This window comes from Salvelinus alpinus, chromosome 7 (assembly GCF_045679555.1).
Source record: "Salvelinus alpinus chromosome 7, SLU_Salpinus.1, whole genome shotgun sequence".
Classification (NCBI taxonomy): domain Eukaryota; kingdom Metazoa; phylum Chordata; class Actinopteri; order Salmoniformes; family Salmonidae; genus Salvelinus; species Salvelinus alpinus.
Genome location: NC_092092.1, coordinates 45,964,179 through 45,977,721, shown reverse-complemented (window position 1 = coordinate 45,977,721; position 13,543 = coordinate 45,964,179). Strand labels below are relative to the sequence as shown.

The following is a 13,543-nucleotide window of genomic DNA, read 5'->3' as shown; positions in this document are numbered from 1 at the left end:
ACGCCTTTGGGATGAGTTGGAATGCCGACTACGAGCCAGGCCTAATCGCCCAACATCAGTGCCCGACCTCACTAATACTCTTGTGGCTGAATGGAAGCAAGTCCCCGTGGGAAATGTTCCAACATCTAGTGGAAAGTCTTCCCAGAAGAGTGTTAAGGCTGTTATAGCATGATGTCCATGATTTTGGAATGAGATGTTCGATGAGCAGGTGTCTTACATCATTTTGGTAATGCATTGTATCTCTTAAGAAATTTCACAACTTTAAACAAAACGCTCCATTCATAAACTAAAAGCCAGTGTGAAAATGGCTGGGGAGAGAATTAAAATGAAAATTAGGAAGAAGGAGACTCACAGCTTTCAAGCTGCATGGTACAGGTCTGAATATCCATGGGGAAATTCTTCAAGTCCATAGGGCAGGACAGGATGAGAGTCAGCCTGAGATAGAAAGAGAGAGAGAAAAGAGAGAAGGGCAGCTTTGGGTGAAGGTAAAGGGCAAAGGAGAGCGTGAAAGAAGAGAATTACAACATACAGGGAGAAATTAAGACAAAGAGGCAAAGGAATACAGGAAGAATCAGAAATTCCCCAGGGCAGCTTTCTAGGCCCCTTACTTTTTTCAATCTTTATTAATGACATGCCATTGGCCTTAAGTAAAGCCAGTTTGGCTATGTATGTGGATGACTCAACACTCTACATGTCAGCTACTACAGCGAGTGAAATCACTGCAACACTTAACAAAGAGCTGCATTTAGTTTCAGAATGGGTGGCAAGGAATACATTTGTCCTAAATATTTCAAAACTAAGAGCATTTTATTTGGGACAAATCATTCACTAAACCCTAAACCTCAACTGAATCATGTAATAAATAATGTGGACATTTAGCAAGTGACTGCCATGGCAGCAGCTAATGGGGATCCTCAATAAATACAAATACAGATGCAAAGGGACTTTGAAGGTCAGAAATGTGATTGAAAACGTACCTAATGCTATGTCGGTACCAATATTTATGGCCTACCCCCTAGATAAACTCTACTATAACGTAAACTCGCCCCATTACGTACAAATGTGCGCAACCGCAACATTCAACCGAGGCTACAAAGAAAACTAATGGGACTGTAGCGACTGTGTTGACTTCAAAATCGGGGGTGTGAACTAGGTTTCTATTCAAGCGTTGATCGACATGGTAATGGCTCTATAGTATTGGAGAAAAGTTTAAAAAATTGACCCTCCGTTACATCTAGACGTGTCATGTCGTACGTACAGCACGCATAAAGCAATTATTTCTCCACCAGGTGTAGCACTTCTCTCATCCTTTAAAAACAAGAAATGGACAGTGACGGGGATAAGGGGGGGATACCTAGTAATGTTTTGCATCTTCATTGCATGCGATCATCATTCTCAAAGCCGCTGTTTACTTCTAAGATCACTTTAGCACCGCCCTAAAAACCCGAATCAAATTCGACACAAACCTTCAAATAGGTATGTAATGACACATTATATAAACTCTTTATAGTGTTTTATTTACATTTTAGAGGTGAGGTGATAAGTTGGACAGATCGAGTGAAAAAAAGCAATTTTCCCACACAATATCTCTCCTTCTCACTCTCACGCATTAGTTTTGCTTCCCCACCCGCCATTTAAAAAATAAAAACGACGGGGCTCATTGCCTTCTTGAATTATGCAGAAACGGGCAGCGTTTAGGTCATGTCATTTACATTTATTCTGTTGGAAAGGGGAGAAATTGTGCTTTACAATGGTATTGACATTACAGTTGATCTGGAAGTATTACGTTTTGGGGCGCTAAAATAAGGGCAATTGTACGGACCAAGGCGATGTACGAGTTTACGTTACATTATGGCATGAATTGTGTGCGTTTTCTCCAATTATCAAAAAAGGCAAATTGCAAAGGATGCCGTGCGTTACGGTGCCGTTTGGTTTAAAGGGCTTTGCTGTAATTGGTAGACACATCCTTCCCTTCATTTATTGCAGCACTGACGCATTGAGTCTTCAAGGAGCCGTGAGGAAGAGAAGGAGCTATTAGGGAGTTTGGGTTTGAAGAGAAGCTGTGTAATTACCTGCTGTAATGCATTGCCCAGAGGAGCGACGAGAGCCACCAGCTCTATGCTACTTGCAGGAGCCTCCATTGCTATTGTGCTGCGATAACGTGCAGTACTAGGCCCAAAAATACAATGATGAATGAGCCTTCGAAGCTTCTCTGTGTGTGTAATGTATCCTTAGCTCAGAGAGGTAGCTACGAAAATGTATTTGGACTAGTGTGTGGTGACTGTTAGCAGATAAATCTGCCATTGTAATCAATATGGCATGCTTAACTGCATATTTTTCAATTCCCTTCGTGGGGTCATGAATGTTGATGGAAGAGAGATATATCAACTCACAGCAGTGTATGGGTTGAGGGGCTAATATATTGGTATCAAAGTTATCGTAATGAATAAATCACTAGTGCCCTCTTTGGCCAAAGGCAGAATTGAATTGAATAACTCACTACCTTCCCCTTCGGCCATAGGCAGAATTGTCTTGAATAACTCAATAGCTCCCTCTGTGGTCACAGACCGAACTGTCTCTGCTCACCTGATGCTATATAGTACGCTCCCATCTTGGAATATCCGCAGCAGTTTGTTGTCAGTGGTGACCTCATGAAAGTTAGCTCCCTTCTCGTTAGCGAAGAACAGGTCAGGCTTCCAGATGGAGTCCAACATGGAGGGATCCAGGTCCAAGGAGTTGTCCGGGTACTCCTGGTAAGCCAATCGGGGATCGTTCCATTTTTGCCGTAGGAACACATTGAGCCTGTAGTCCTGTGGATTGACCAAGAAATTGACTCATTGGCTCTTTCTCAATTAATCTTTTCTCGATTCTTCGCATCGCATCCTCTTTCCTCGCCTCCTCCTCAAAACGCATAGGAGAAGATGTCAGAGGGGATGGACTTTGGGCTTTCTCCTTGAATGCCGTTGAGAAGGAGGCGAGGTGATGGGATGTGAGGAATTGCGGAAGATACATCGAGGTTGAGCCATGATACTGTTGCCAGGTTTCAATTATTTAATTAGCATGTTCTGATCATGATCGTCTGTCTCTGATGTAATGTGGGAAGTCTGGTTAAATTAATAACCTTTACTGTTGTTAATTATACACAAGCCGATGCGACAAAGGGAAGCTTATTTTCAATTAGTTATCTGAAAAGTAGGGTGTATTTATACTTTGAAAGTAATGTGTATCTTGATCAGACTGATTTGAATTATTTATTTTTAGTATTTCATTTAAGGGTAGATTATCTTTAATATTGCCTGCATCACTTCCAATCCCTCATATATTTTTTGCAAATATACATATATATAAACATACATATACATATACATATACATACCTACACGTACATACACATATACATACATATAAATGTATATCTTTAAAACATATATATTTCCTTTATTACCCTCCAACCCTAATACCCCTCCCCCAATTGGAGCAAACCAATGAACAACAACGCGTAGGCCTGTATTTCCAGCTTATACATACTATATACATTTTATGGACAGTCTATTTTACAATAGTTCTATTTTGTTTGTTTTTACTCCTGTCCTTCCTCTACCCTCAACCACTCCCATCTATTTCTGATGTCCATCCTGTTTGATTTCTATTTGCCATATCTTTCAAACTGTGCTCTTTCAAGAAAGGTCTTAACCTATATACACTACAGTTCAAAAGTTTGGGGTCACTTAGAAATGTCCTTGTTTTTGAAAGAAAAGCAACTTTTTTGTCCATTTAAAATAATATCAAATTGATCAGAAATAGTTTTAAGTTCCTCGGCTTACACATCACGGACAAACTGAAATGGTTCACCCACACAGACAGCGTGGTGAAGAAGACTGAAGAAATTTGGCTTGTCACCATAAAACACCCATACACTTTTACAGATGCACAATCGAAAGCATCCTGTCGGGCTGTATCACCGCCTGGTACGGCAACTGCTCCGCACACAACCGCAAGGCTCTCCAGAGGGTAGTGAGGTCTGCACAACGCATCACCGGGGGCAAACTACCTGCCCTCCAGGACACCTACACCACCCGATGTCACAGAAAGGCCAAAAAGATCATCAAGGACAACAACCACCCGAGCCACTGCCTGTTCACCCCGCTATCATTCAGAAGGCGAGGTCAGTACAGGTGCATCAAAGCTGGGACCGAGAGACTGAAAAACAGCTGTTAAACACTAACATTGAGTGGCTGCTGCCAACAAACTGACTCAAATCTCTAGCCACTTTAATAACCTGTTATGGCTGCAGAGGGCGTATTGGAAAAACTGGAAAATATGTGCCAATTTTCAAACGGCCTCTTAATCAATTTTTGCTCTTACAATATGCATATTATTATTAATATTGGATAGAAAAAAATCTCTAGTTTCTAAAACCGTTCAAATTTTTTCTCTGAGTGGTACAGAAGTCATTTGGCAGCACTTTCCCTGACCAAGAAGTAGAATGTCAGAAATCTATGCTCGCTTCAACGTTATGCCTATACATGGTCATTATACGTAAGACCCTACGTAGACTCCATACGCCTTGCTCTAGGTGTCAAGAGGGTGTGAGAGGAGAAATTTTGTGATCATCTTGTTCAGAGGTTGAATAAGAGCTATTTCTTTGACGTGACCGACCACTTCCGGAAGTCTGAAGCGCGCGACTTGGGAGTGATATTGCGTTCTGTTTTGCTGCTGTTTTGGACAGGAACAATCTCCGGCTGTGTTTTTATTTGATAAATGAGACCATATCATCGTAATGTATGTTTTTTCAATATAGTTTAATCAGATTATTTGAATTTTTTTCGGGATTTTTTATGTTGGACAAATCCGTGCCAGTCGACCAGTGCCAATGCTAAGTGAGAAGGGAAAGTTGCCATTCTGACTCCAAACAATGACTCATCTGGACAAAGGACACCCTGATCAGCATTCTGATGAAAGATCAGCCAAAGTAAGACCCAATTTATAATGTTATTTCATATATCTGTCGTGCATGTCAACTGGTCGCGGGCGCCCAAGTGTGTCTGGCTATTGTGGCTATGCTAACATAGCGCTACATTTTGTTTTCGCTGTAAAACATTTAATAAATCGGAAATATTGTCTGGAATCACAAGAATCCTGTCTTTCAATTGCTGCACAGTATGTATTTCTCAGATATGTTTTATGATGAGTAATTAGTTATTTGACGTTGGTGTCTGTAAATGTTATGGCTGCTTTCGGTGCAATTTCTGATTGTAGCTGAAATGTAATTTATGATTTATACCATAAATATGCACATTTTTCAAAAAAAACATATGCTATACAATAAATATGTTATCAGACTGTCATCTGATGAATTTGTTTCTTGGTTAGTGGCTATTTATATCTTTATTTGGTCGAATTTGTGATAGCACCTGATGGAGTAAGAAACTGATGGAGTTGGAAAAGTGGTGTCATTTGCTAACGTGGTTAGCTAATAGATTTACATATTTTGTCTTCCCTGTAAAACATTTTAAAAATCGGACATGTTGGTTTGATTCACAAGAAGTTTATCTTTCATCTGGTGTCTTGGACTTGTTAATGTGTGAAAGTTAAATATTTTTAAAAAATAGCTTTTGAATTTCGCGCCCTGCACTTGAGCTGGATGTTGTCATAAGTGTACCGGTGTCGGGCTGCACCCCAAACAGGTTAATAATTCAAAATTGGATGTAATAAATGTATCACTAGTCACTTTAAACAATGACACTTTATATAATGTTTACATACCCTACATTACTCATCTCATATGTATATACTGTACTCTATACCATCTACTGCATCTTGCCCTTGCCATTCGGCCATCGCTCATCCATATATTTACATGTACATATTCTTATTCATTCCTTTACACTTGTGTGTATAAGGTAGTTGTTGTGAAATTGTTGGATTACTTGTTAGATATTACTGCATGGTCAAAACTAGAAGCACAAGCATTTCACTACGCTCGCATTAACTTCTTGTGTATAGGGGGCGCTGTTTTCACTTTGGGAAAAAATCGTGCCCAATTTAAACGGCCTCGTACTCTATTCTAGATCGTACAATATGCATATTATTATTACTATTGAATAGAAAACACTCATAAGTTTCTAAAACTGTTTGATTTATATCTGTGAGTAAAACAGAACTCATTTCGCAGCAAACTTCCAGACAGGAAGTGAAAAATCTGAAAACGATGCTGTGTTCCAGGGCCTGCCTATTCAATTGCTTAATATTTATGGATTTGCATGCACTGCATACGCCTTCCACTAGATGTCAACAGGCAGTGGAAGGTGGAATGGGGTGTCTAGCTTGATCTGAGGTCGAACAAGAGCTCTTGGAATGACGTGACCAGAATTTCCTTTCTCTACCTAGGCGCGGGAAGGACATCAGCATTGGCTTCTGAAAAGCGTTCGGTATACACGGTGGATGTCTCCGGCTCTGATTTTATTTGATAGATGTGATAAAAACATCATAAAGTAGTTTTTTTCAACCGAGTTGTATCAGTTTATTAAACGTTTATTGCGACTTTTGGAATTTTCCTTTCTTTGCGTCAGGAGAAGATGGGCATGTTCGCGCCACATGGCTAGCTAAGGTTGCTAATTCGACAGGAGAGAAGGACATTCTTAAACCAAACAACGATTTATTCTGGACAAAGGACTCCTTGTACAAGATTCTGATGGAAGCTCAGCAAAAGTAGGAACAATTTATGATGTTATTTCGTATTTCTGTGGAAAATGTTGAGTCCTATTTTCCGCCCTTTTTGCGGGCGCTGTCTCGCTATAACGTAAGCTGATTGTTATGGTAAAGTTATTTTAAAAAATCTAACACGGCGGTTGCATTAAGAACTAGTGTATCTTTCATTTGCTGTCCAACATGTATTTTTTAGTAAAGTTTATGATGAGTTCTTTGGTCAGATTAGGTGAGTGTCCAAAATATCTCCGGACAATCTGGTGAATCGATGCTACATATTCACAATGTATAACCACGGTTTGCAGCTCAAAATATGCACATTTTCGAACAAAACATATGTGTATTGTATAACCTGATGTTATAGGACTGTCATCTGATGAAGTTGGTCAAGGTTAGTGATTAATTTTATAGATTTTGCTGGTTTTTGCGATCGCTACCTTTTGCTGCTGATAAATGCATTTGTGTGTTTGGCTATTGTGGTAAGCTAATATAATGCTATATTGTGTTTTCGCTGTAAAACACTTAAAAAATCTGAAATATTGGCTGGATTCACAAGATGTTTATCTTTCATTTGCTGTACACCATGTATTTTTCATAAATGTTTTATGATGAGTATTTAGGTATTTCACGTTGCTCTCTGTAATTATTCTGGCTGCTTTGGTGATATTTTTGATGGTAGCTGCAATGTAAAACTATGATTTATACCTCAAATATGCACATTTTCGAACAAAACATACATTTATTGTATAACATGTTATAAGACTGTCATCTGATGAAGTTGTTTCTTGGTTAGTGACTAATTATATCTCTATTTGGTCGGTTTTGTGATAGCTACCTATGCGGTAGAAAAATGGTGAAAATATGCGGTTGAGTCTTTTGCTATTGTGGTTAGCTAATAGAAATACATATTGTGTTTTCGCTGTAAAACATTTTAAAAATCGGAAATGATGGCTGGATTCACAAGATGTTTATCTTTCATTTGCTGTATTGGACTTGTGATTTCATGAAAATTATATTATATGATATTAACATCTGCTAACCATGTTTATGTGACCAATAACATTTGATTTTAAATACAGTGTAGACATTGTTAATGTTGTAAATGACTATTGTAGCTGGAAACAGCTGATTGTTTATGGAATATCTACATAGGCGTACAGAGGCCCATTATCAGCAACCATCACTCCTGTGTTCCGATGACACGTTGTGTTAGCTAATCCAAGTTGATCATTTAAAAGGCTAATTGATCATTAGAAAACACTTTTGCAATTATGTTAGCACAGCTGAAAACTGTTGTACTGATTAAAGAAGCATTAAAACTGGCCATTAGACTAGTTGAGTATCTGGAGCATCAGCATTTTGTGGGTTCGATTACAGGCTCAAAATGGCCAGAAACAAAGACCTTGGTTCTAAAACTCGTCAGTCTATTCTTGTTCTGAGAAATTAAGGCTATTCCATGCGAGATATTGCCAAGAAACTGAAGATCTCGTACACCGCTGTGTACTACTCCCTTCACAGAACAGAGCAAACTGGCTCTAACCAGAATAGAAAGAGGAGTGGGAGGCCTTGGTGCACAACTGAGCAAGAGGACAAGTACATTAGAGTGTCTATACTGCCCGCGTTGCATCACGTCCAATGGCAGCATCCAAACTCAAGAATCGCCGAGGTTCAATTCTTGAGGGCTGATGCGCGTGTTCATTCTACCTTGCAAATGAAAATAATGAGCGAAAAAATGTAGATTTCAATAGGTTTTTGGTGTAGCAGGTAAAACGTCACATTGACACAATGCTGGTGGCAACGTGTGTACTGTAGCAGACTTGTTAGCATGGGATGTTAATTACTTAATTAACTCAGGAACCACACCTGTGTGGAAGCACCTGCTTTCAATAGACGTTGTACCCCTCATTTACTCAAGTGTTTCCTTTATTTTGGCAGTTATCTGTAGTGCAGGCTGAGGTACCAGATTCTGGCTTAATCCAAGTATTGTTCAGTGCCTGTTGAAATGACAAAAATCAGCTTTGTGGGAAGCAAAATGAACAGCTACTTTGAAATTGGGTCGACAAACACTGCATGTCCTAATTTAGTTACGGTAGTTATTCAAGTAAATCATTCTAGTAAATGCTCATGGTATTGAGAGACTCTGTGGCTGTGTTCTTCCCTGGCAGTTTTCAACTGTCTGTCTCCGTTCCAATGAGGTATCACAAATAAACTAAGGACAGCACAACAAACACTGGGCCACAGCATCCAGTGACATCATTAGTGTCCTCTCTGTCCACGCTGAACTAACCTGGGGTCAAGCCCTCAGGGCCCAATATCCTTTAACAGCTCACTGCTACGACCTGCTGACCAAGCACTTTCCCCCAATTTTTCATTTTAATTGCAGAGTGGACTGTTCATTATCAGAACATCACTGACCCACTGTTCTCTGAAGATTGCTCTGATAGGCTCGAGGAAATAAAGGGAGAGGAGGTGAGGGAATTGCTCCAATACTGATTAGGCCAAAGGTTAGGAATGAACAGGTATTATATTAACTGGAGGAGAACTTTCAGATTTCTCTTTTGTAAATTCTGGGATTTAGCTAGTGTAAACCTGCTCAAATATGATCCTTATCAAGGTAATTCATGATTATACTGAACAATGAGACTGCCTAAGGGTTATCATGATTCCTGGATAATTATGGTATTTTGTATAATGTGCATATTCATTTAAACATTTCATTTCACCTTTCTTTTTATAGGTTTGTCTCTGAGATGAATCTCTTTTGCAAGAGAGACCTGTTCAAGACGTCAGTAGTCGGCAACATATTCAATTATTCGCTTGAAAATGTATGGATTCTAATTCCAGGACGTTAATTGACTATGGAAATTCAATTAACATCAGACGTGTTTTCTCACCATAGTCGTTTCTGTGATGGACCCAAAGCTGTTGATGAAGATATTGCAGGTGACATTCACAGGCGGACCTGAAAAAGAACCAAAATAAAATCCATCACTCCGTATACGGAATAATCCTTTCACTGCTGTAAAAAAGGTTTCATAAAGATCATTTTAAAATATTTGAATGACACTGGTTATTGTATGTGCAAGAAGTGGAGAGTGCCTTCTTGTCACCTCTATGATGTTGAGCAAGTATGAAGTATGTAATGACAGTAGTGTAGATGGGTTATGGTGGGGAACGACTGCTGTAGTAGTGTGTACTGATTCCAGTGGCTCTCTAGTACGGAATACTGTGTCTCTCCTGTCGCTTTACAAGTTGAAATACTAGGCATGAATCACTTTGTTTAACTTTTCAACAGAGAACTAGGCTAACAAAAAATGCATCACATTGGTATATGGAATTTTAAGTTAGGCAACCACATGGAATGTGCAGTTCCAAGCTTCCTATCCATTTCTACAGGTAAGTCCTATCTTACTTTTTTTTTACCGGTGGCTGTCTGCTTGCATTACTTTCGTGAAGTTTCAGTATTTTTTTATGGGAGCTGTGGCCTACTTCTGAAACTACTTTTTGACGTACCTTTGAAGTTGGGTCTGATGCGGGCGTCATAGCCAGACCTTTTCCCCATGAGCTTGTCCAGGAAGTCAGATGGCGACTGCGAGGAGGGGACTGTCCTACTGGGGGACTTTATCTCCTCCTTACAGGAGCCCAGTCTGAAGAAAAACCAAAACAAAGACAAAGAAAGAGAGGAGAGGAGAGGGAGAAAGAAGCAATATAAACTTTAACCGGTATCAGTGGAATACATAGGGAGAGAACAACAAGGATTTAAACGACTTTTGCACACGAAAACCCATCTAATTTCACATGATGCTCGGGACATATTGTGTTTTAGAACCTGCCCACTGGGAACACACTGGTTGTTTCAATGTCATTTGTCAACATATTGTGACGTAGAATCAACATGGAAAATACATTGGATTTGAAAAAATAAATCAACCAGTACTGTTGTCATCTCATTTCAACCAGCGTTTCAAACATTGAAATGAGGGTAATACTTCAACTTAAATACATGGACTTATCTTGACTAACAGATGTTACATCGATCTATACTGAAGTAAAATATAAACGCAACATGCAAAAATGTCTAAGAATTTCACTGATTTACAGTTCATATCAGTCAATTAAAATACATTTATTCGCCCCGAATCTATAGATTTCACATGTCTGAGAATACAGATATGCATCTGTTGACATGCACCTCACGACGCCAGGTCAGCGGAGTCAATCACCACCTTCCGGAGACACCTGAAACCCCACCTCTTTAAGGAATACCTAGGATAGGATAAAGTAATCCTTCTAACCCCCCCCCCCTTAAAAGAGTTAGATGCACTATTGTAAAGTGGTTGTTCCACTGGATATCATAAGGTGAATGCACCAATTTGTAAGTCGCTCTGGATAAGAGCGTCTGCTAAATGACTTAAATGTAAATGTAAATGTAAATGTTGGTCACAGACACCTTAAAAGAAATGGATCTCAGGATCTCGTCACGGTATTTCTGTCCATTATAATTGCCATCGATAGAATGCAATTGTGTTCGATGTCCGTAGCTTATGCCTGCCTATACCATAACCCCACCGCCACCATGGGGCACTCGGTTCACAACATTGACATCAGCAAACCGCATGCCCACACAACCCCATGCACGTTGTCTGCGTTTGTGAGGCCGGTTGGACGTTTTGCCAAGTTCTTAAAATGACGTTGGATGCGTTTTGGTAGAGAAATTCAACATTCAATTCTCTGGCAACAGCTCTGGTAGACATTCCTGCAGTCAGCATGCCAATTGCACGCTCCCTTTAAAACTTGCCACATTTGTGGCATTGTTTTGTGTGACAGAATTGCACATTTTAGAATGGCTTTTTATTGTCCCCAGCACAATGTGCAACTGTGTAATGATCACGCTGTTTAATCAGCTTCTTGATATGCCACCTGTCAGGTGGATGGATTATCTTGGCAAAGGAGAAATGCTCAAAATTTGTGCCAAGATTGTAGAGAAATAATATTTTTGTTGCTTATGGAAAATTTTGGGGATCTTTTATTTCAGCTCATGAAACATGGGACCAACACTTTAAATATTTTTGTTCAGTAAAATTTCAACATAATTATCAGAACTATGTATGCGCTGAAATTGTGTTAAATTACACACATAAATATATTTTTTTGCATCCTATATACAATTAGGAGGGTTGAAATTATGTTCGATGTGGCTGCAGTGGAGCGGGTCGAGAGCTTAAATTTCCTTGATGCCCAAATCACTAAGGACATAAAATGGTTAACTAACACACGCACGTTGAAAAGGTTTCGCATTGGGCCTCGAATTCTTAAAAAGTTCTATAGCTGCACCATTGAGAGCATCTTGACTGGCTGCATCACTGCTTGGTGTGGTAACTGCATCGCCCTCGATCGCATGGCGCTACTGCTACTCTGTTTATCATATATCCTGATGCCTAGTCACCTTACCCCTACACTGTACATATCTACCTCTATCACTCCAGTATCCCTGCACATTGTAAATATGGTATTGGAACTGACCCTGTATATATAGCTTCTTACTTTCGCGTGTTCTTCTTATTTTTATTTATTGTGTGTTTTTGTTCTATCTTTTGTTTTTGTGTGCTATATTGATATTGATTACTGCATTGTTGAGTTTGGAGCTTGCAAGAAAGGCATTTCACTGTACTTGTGCACGTTACATTAAAACTTGAAACCTGATAGGGTCAAAAGCTTCAAGTTCCTCTGCGTGCACATCACGAGGACCTGAAATGGTCTCACCACACCAACCTCTACAACCTCAGGCATCTGAAGACATGTAGCACCCTCACAAACTTCTACATACGCACCACTGAGAGCATTCTGTCAGGCTGCGTCACCGCCTGGTACGGCAACTGCTCCTGCTCTGCCCTCAACCGCATGGCTCTCCAGAGGGTGGTGCCCACACATTACTGGGGGCACGCTGCCTGCAGCAACCAGATCATTAAGAAGATCATTAAAGACCTCAGCCACCCAAGCCATGGACTGTTCACTCGGCTACCGTCCGACAGACGGAGACAGTACAGGTGCTAAGACCGAGAGACTAAAAAACAACTTCTATTACCAGGCCATCAGACTATTGAAGAGCCATCATTAGCAGTCTACCAGGTGATGCACTGTCTACCAGGTCTACCAGGTGATGCACACAGTCTACCAGGTGATGCACACACACACAAGCTATCACACACACAGTACATACACACACACTCACATACACACTCACACACACAGTAAACACTGCTGTCCCATGCTATAGAGACAATGAATCACTGTTCACTGTTTATACACACTGCATATGCATTTCTACACTGGATTCTTGACATAGCTCACTCTAATAAATCTACTGCTGTACATTTAATTCTGAGCTGATCTTGTATAAATTGTTTATAGGTTGGCAGATTCATCCCGCCATTCTTGATTTATTGTATTCTTTTTTTTCTTGCATTTTTTTGGATGGACATTTTGCTGCATTGTTATGAGCTAGTAACACAGAGGTCACAGCTGAAAACGGTTGAATACTACTACTCTAACCTTTCTTACACAATAGCGGTGCGTGGGTAAAATCACTGGGGAAGCCAAGCCAGAGAAAAGCAATATTACAACCTACAGTATTTGTTGTGATAATTGCATAGTTTGCTCCATGACCTGTTAGTTCATATGCCTTGACCATGATAAATAATGTAGGCCTAAGGCCGAGACAGTAAGACACAGTGGCAGAATAAATTCAACCACATCTTTGTTTCATCACAAAACCAGAGATCAACCTCTGTCCAGTAAAGCCCCCAAAGCATATTGCATGTAACAACGGAGAGTT

At 39.9% G+C, this 13,543-nt stretch overlaps 1 protein-coding gene across 2 annotated transcripts in view; it reads right to left on the bottom strand.

Annotated features, from left to right (window-relative positions):
* LOC139581088 (glycine receptor subunit alpha-4-like) overlaps positions 1–13,543 on the bottom strand; it is a 95,099-nt gene that overhangs the window by 31,559 nt on the left and 49,997 nt on the right. For both annotated transcript variants that reach the window (XM_071410470.1, XM_071410471.1), the window contains exons 2-5: positions 10,222–10,355; positions 9,603–9,670; positions 2,587–2,810; positions 353–435 (exon numbers count right to left, since the gene is read on the bottom strand). In XM_071410470.1, coding sequence (XP_071266571.1) covers positions 353–435; positions 2,587–2,810; positions 9,603–9,670; positions 10,222–10,355 — 509 coding nt within the window. The remainder of the gene's footprint in view (positions 1–352; positions 436–2,586; positions 2,811–9,602; positions 9,671–10,221; positions 10,356–13,543) is intronic.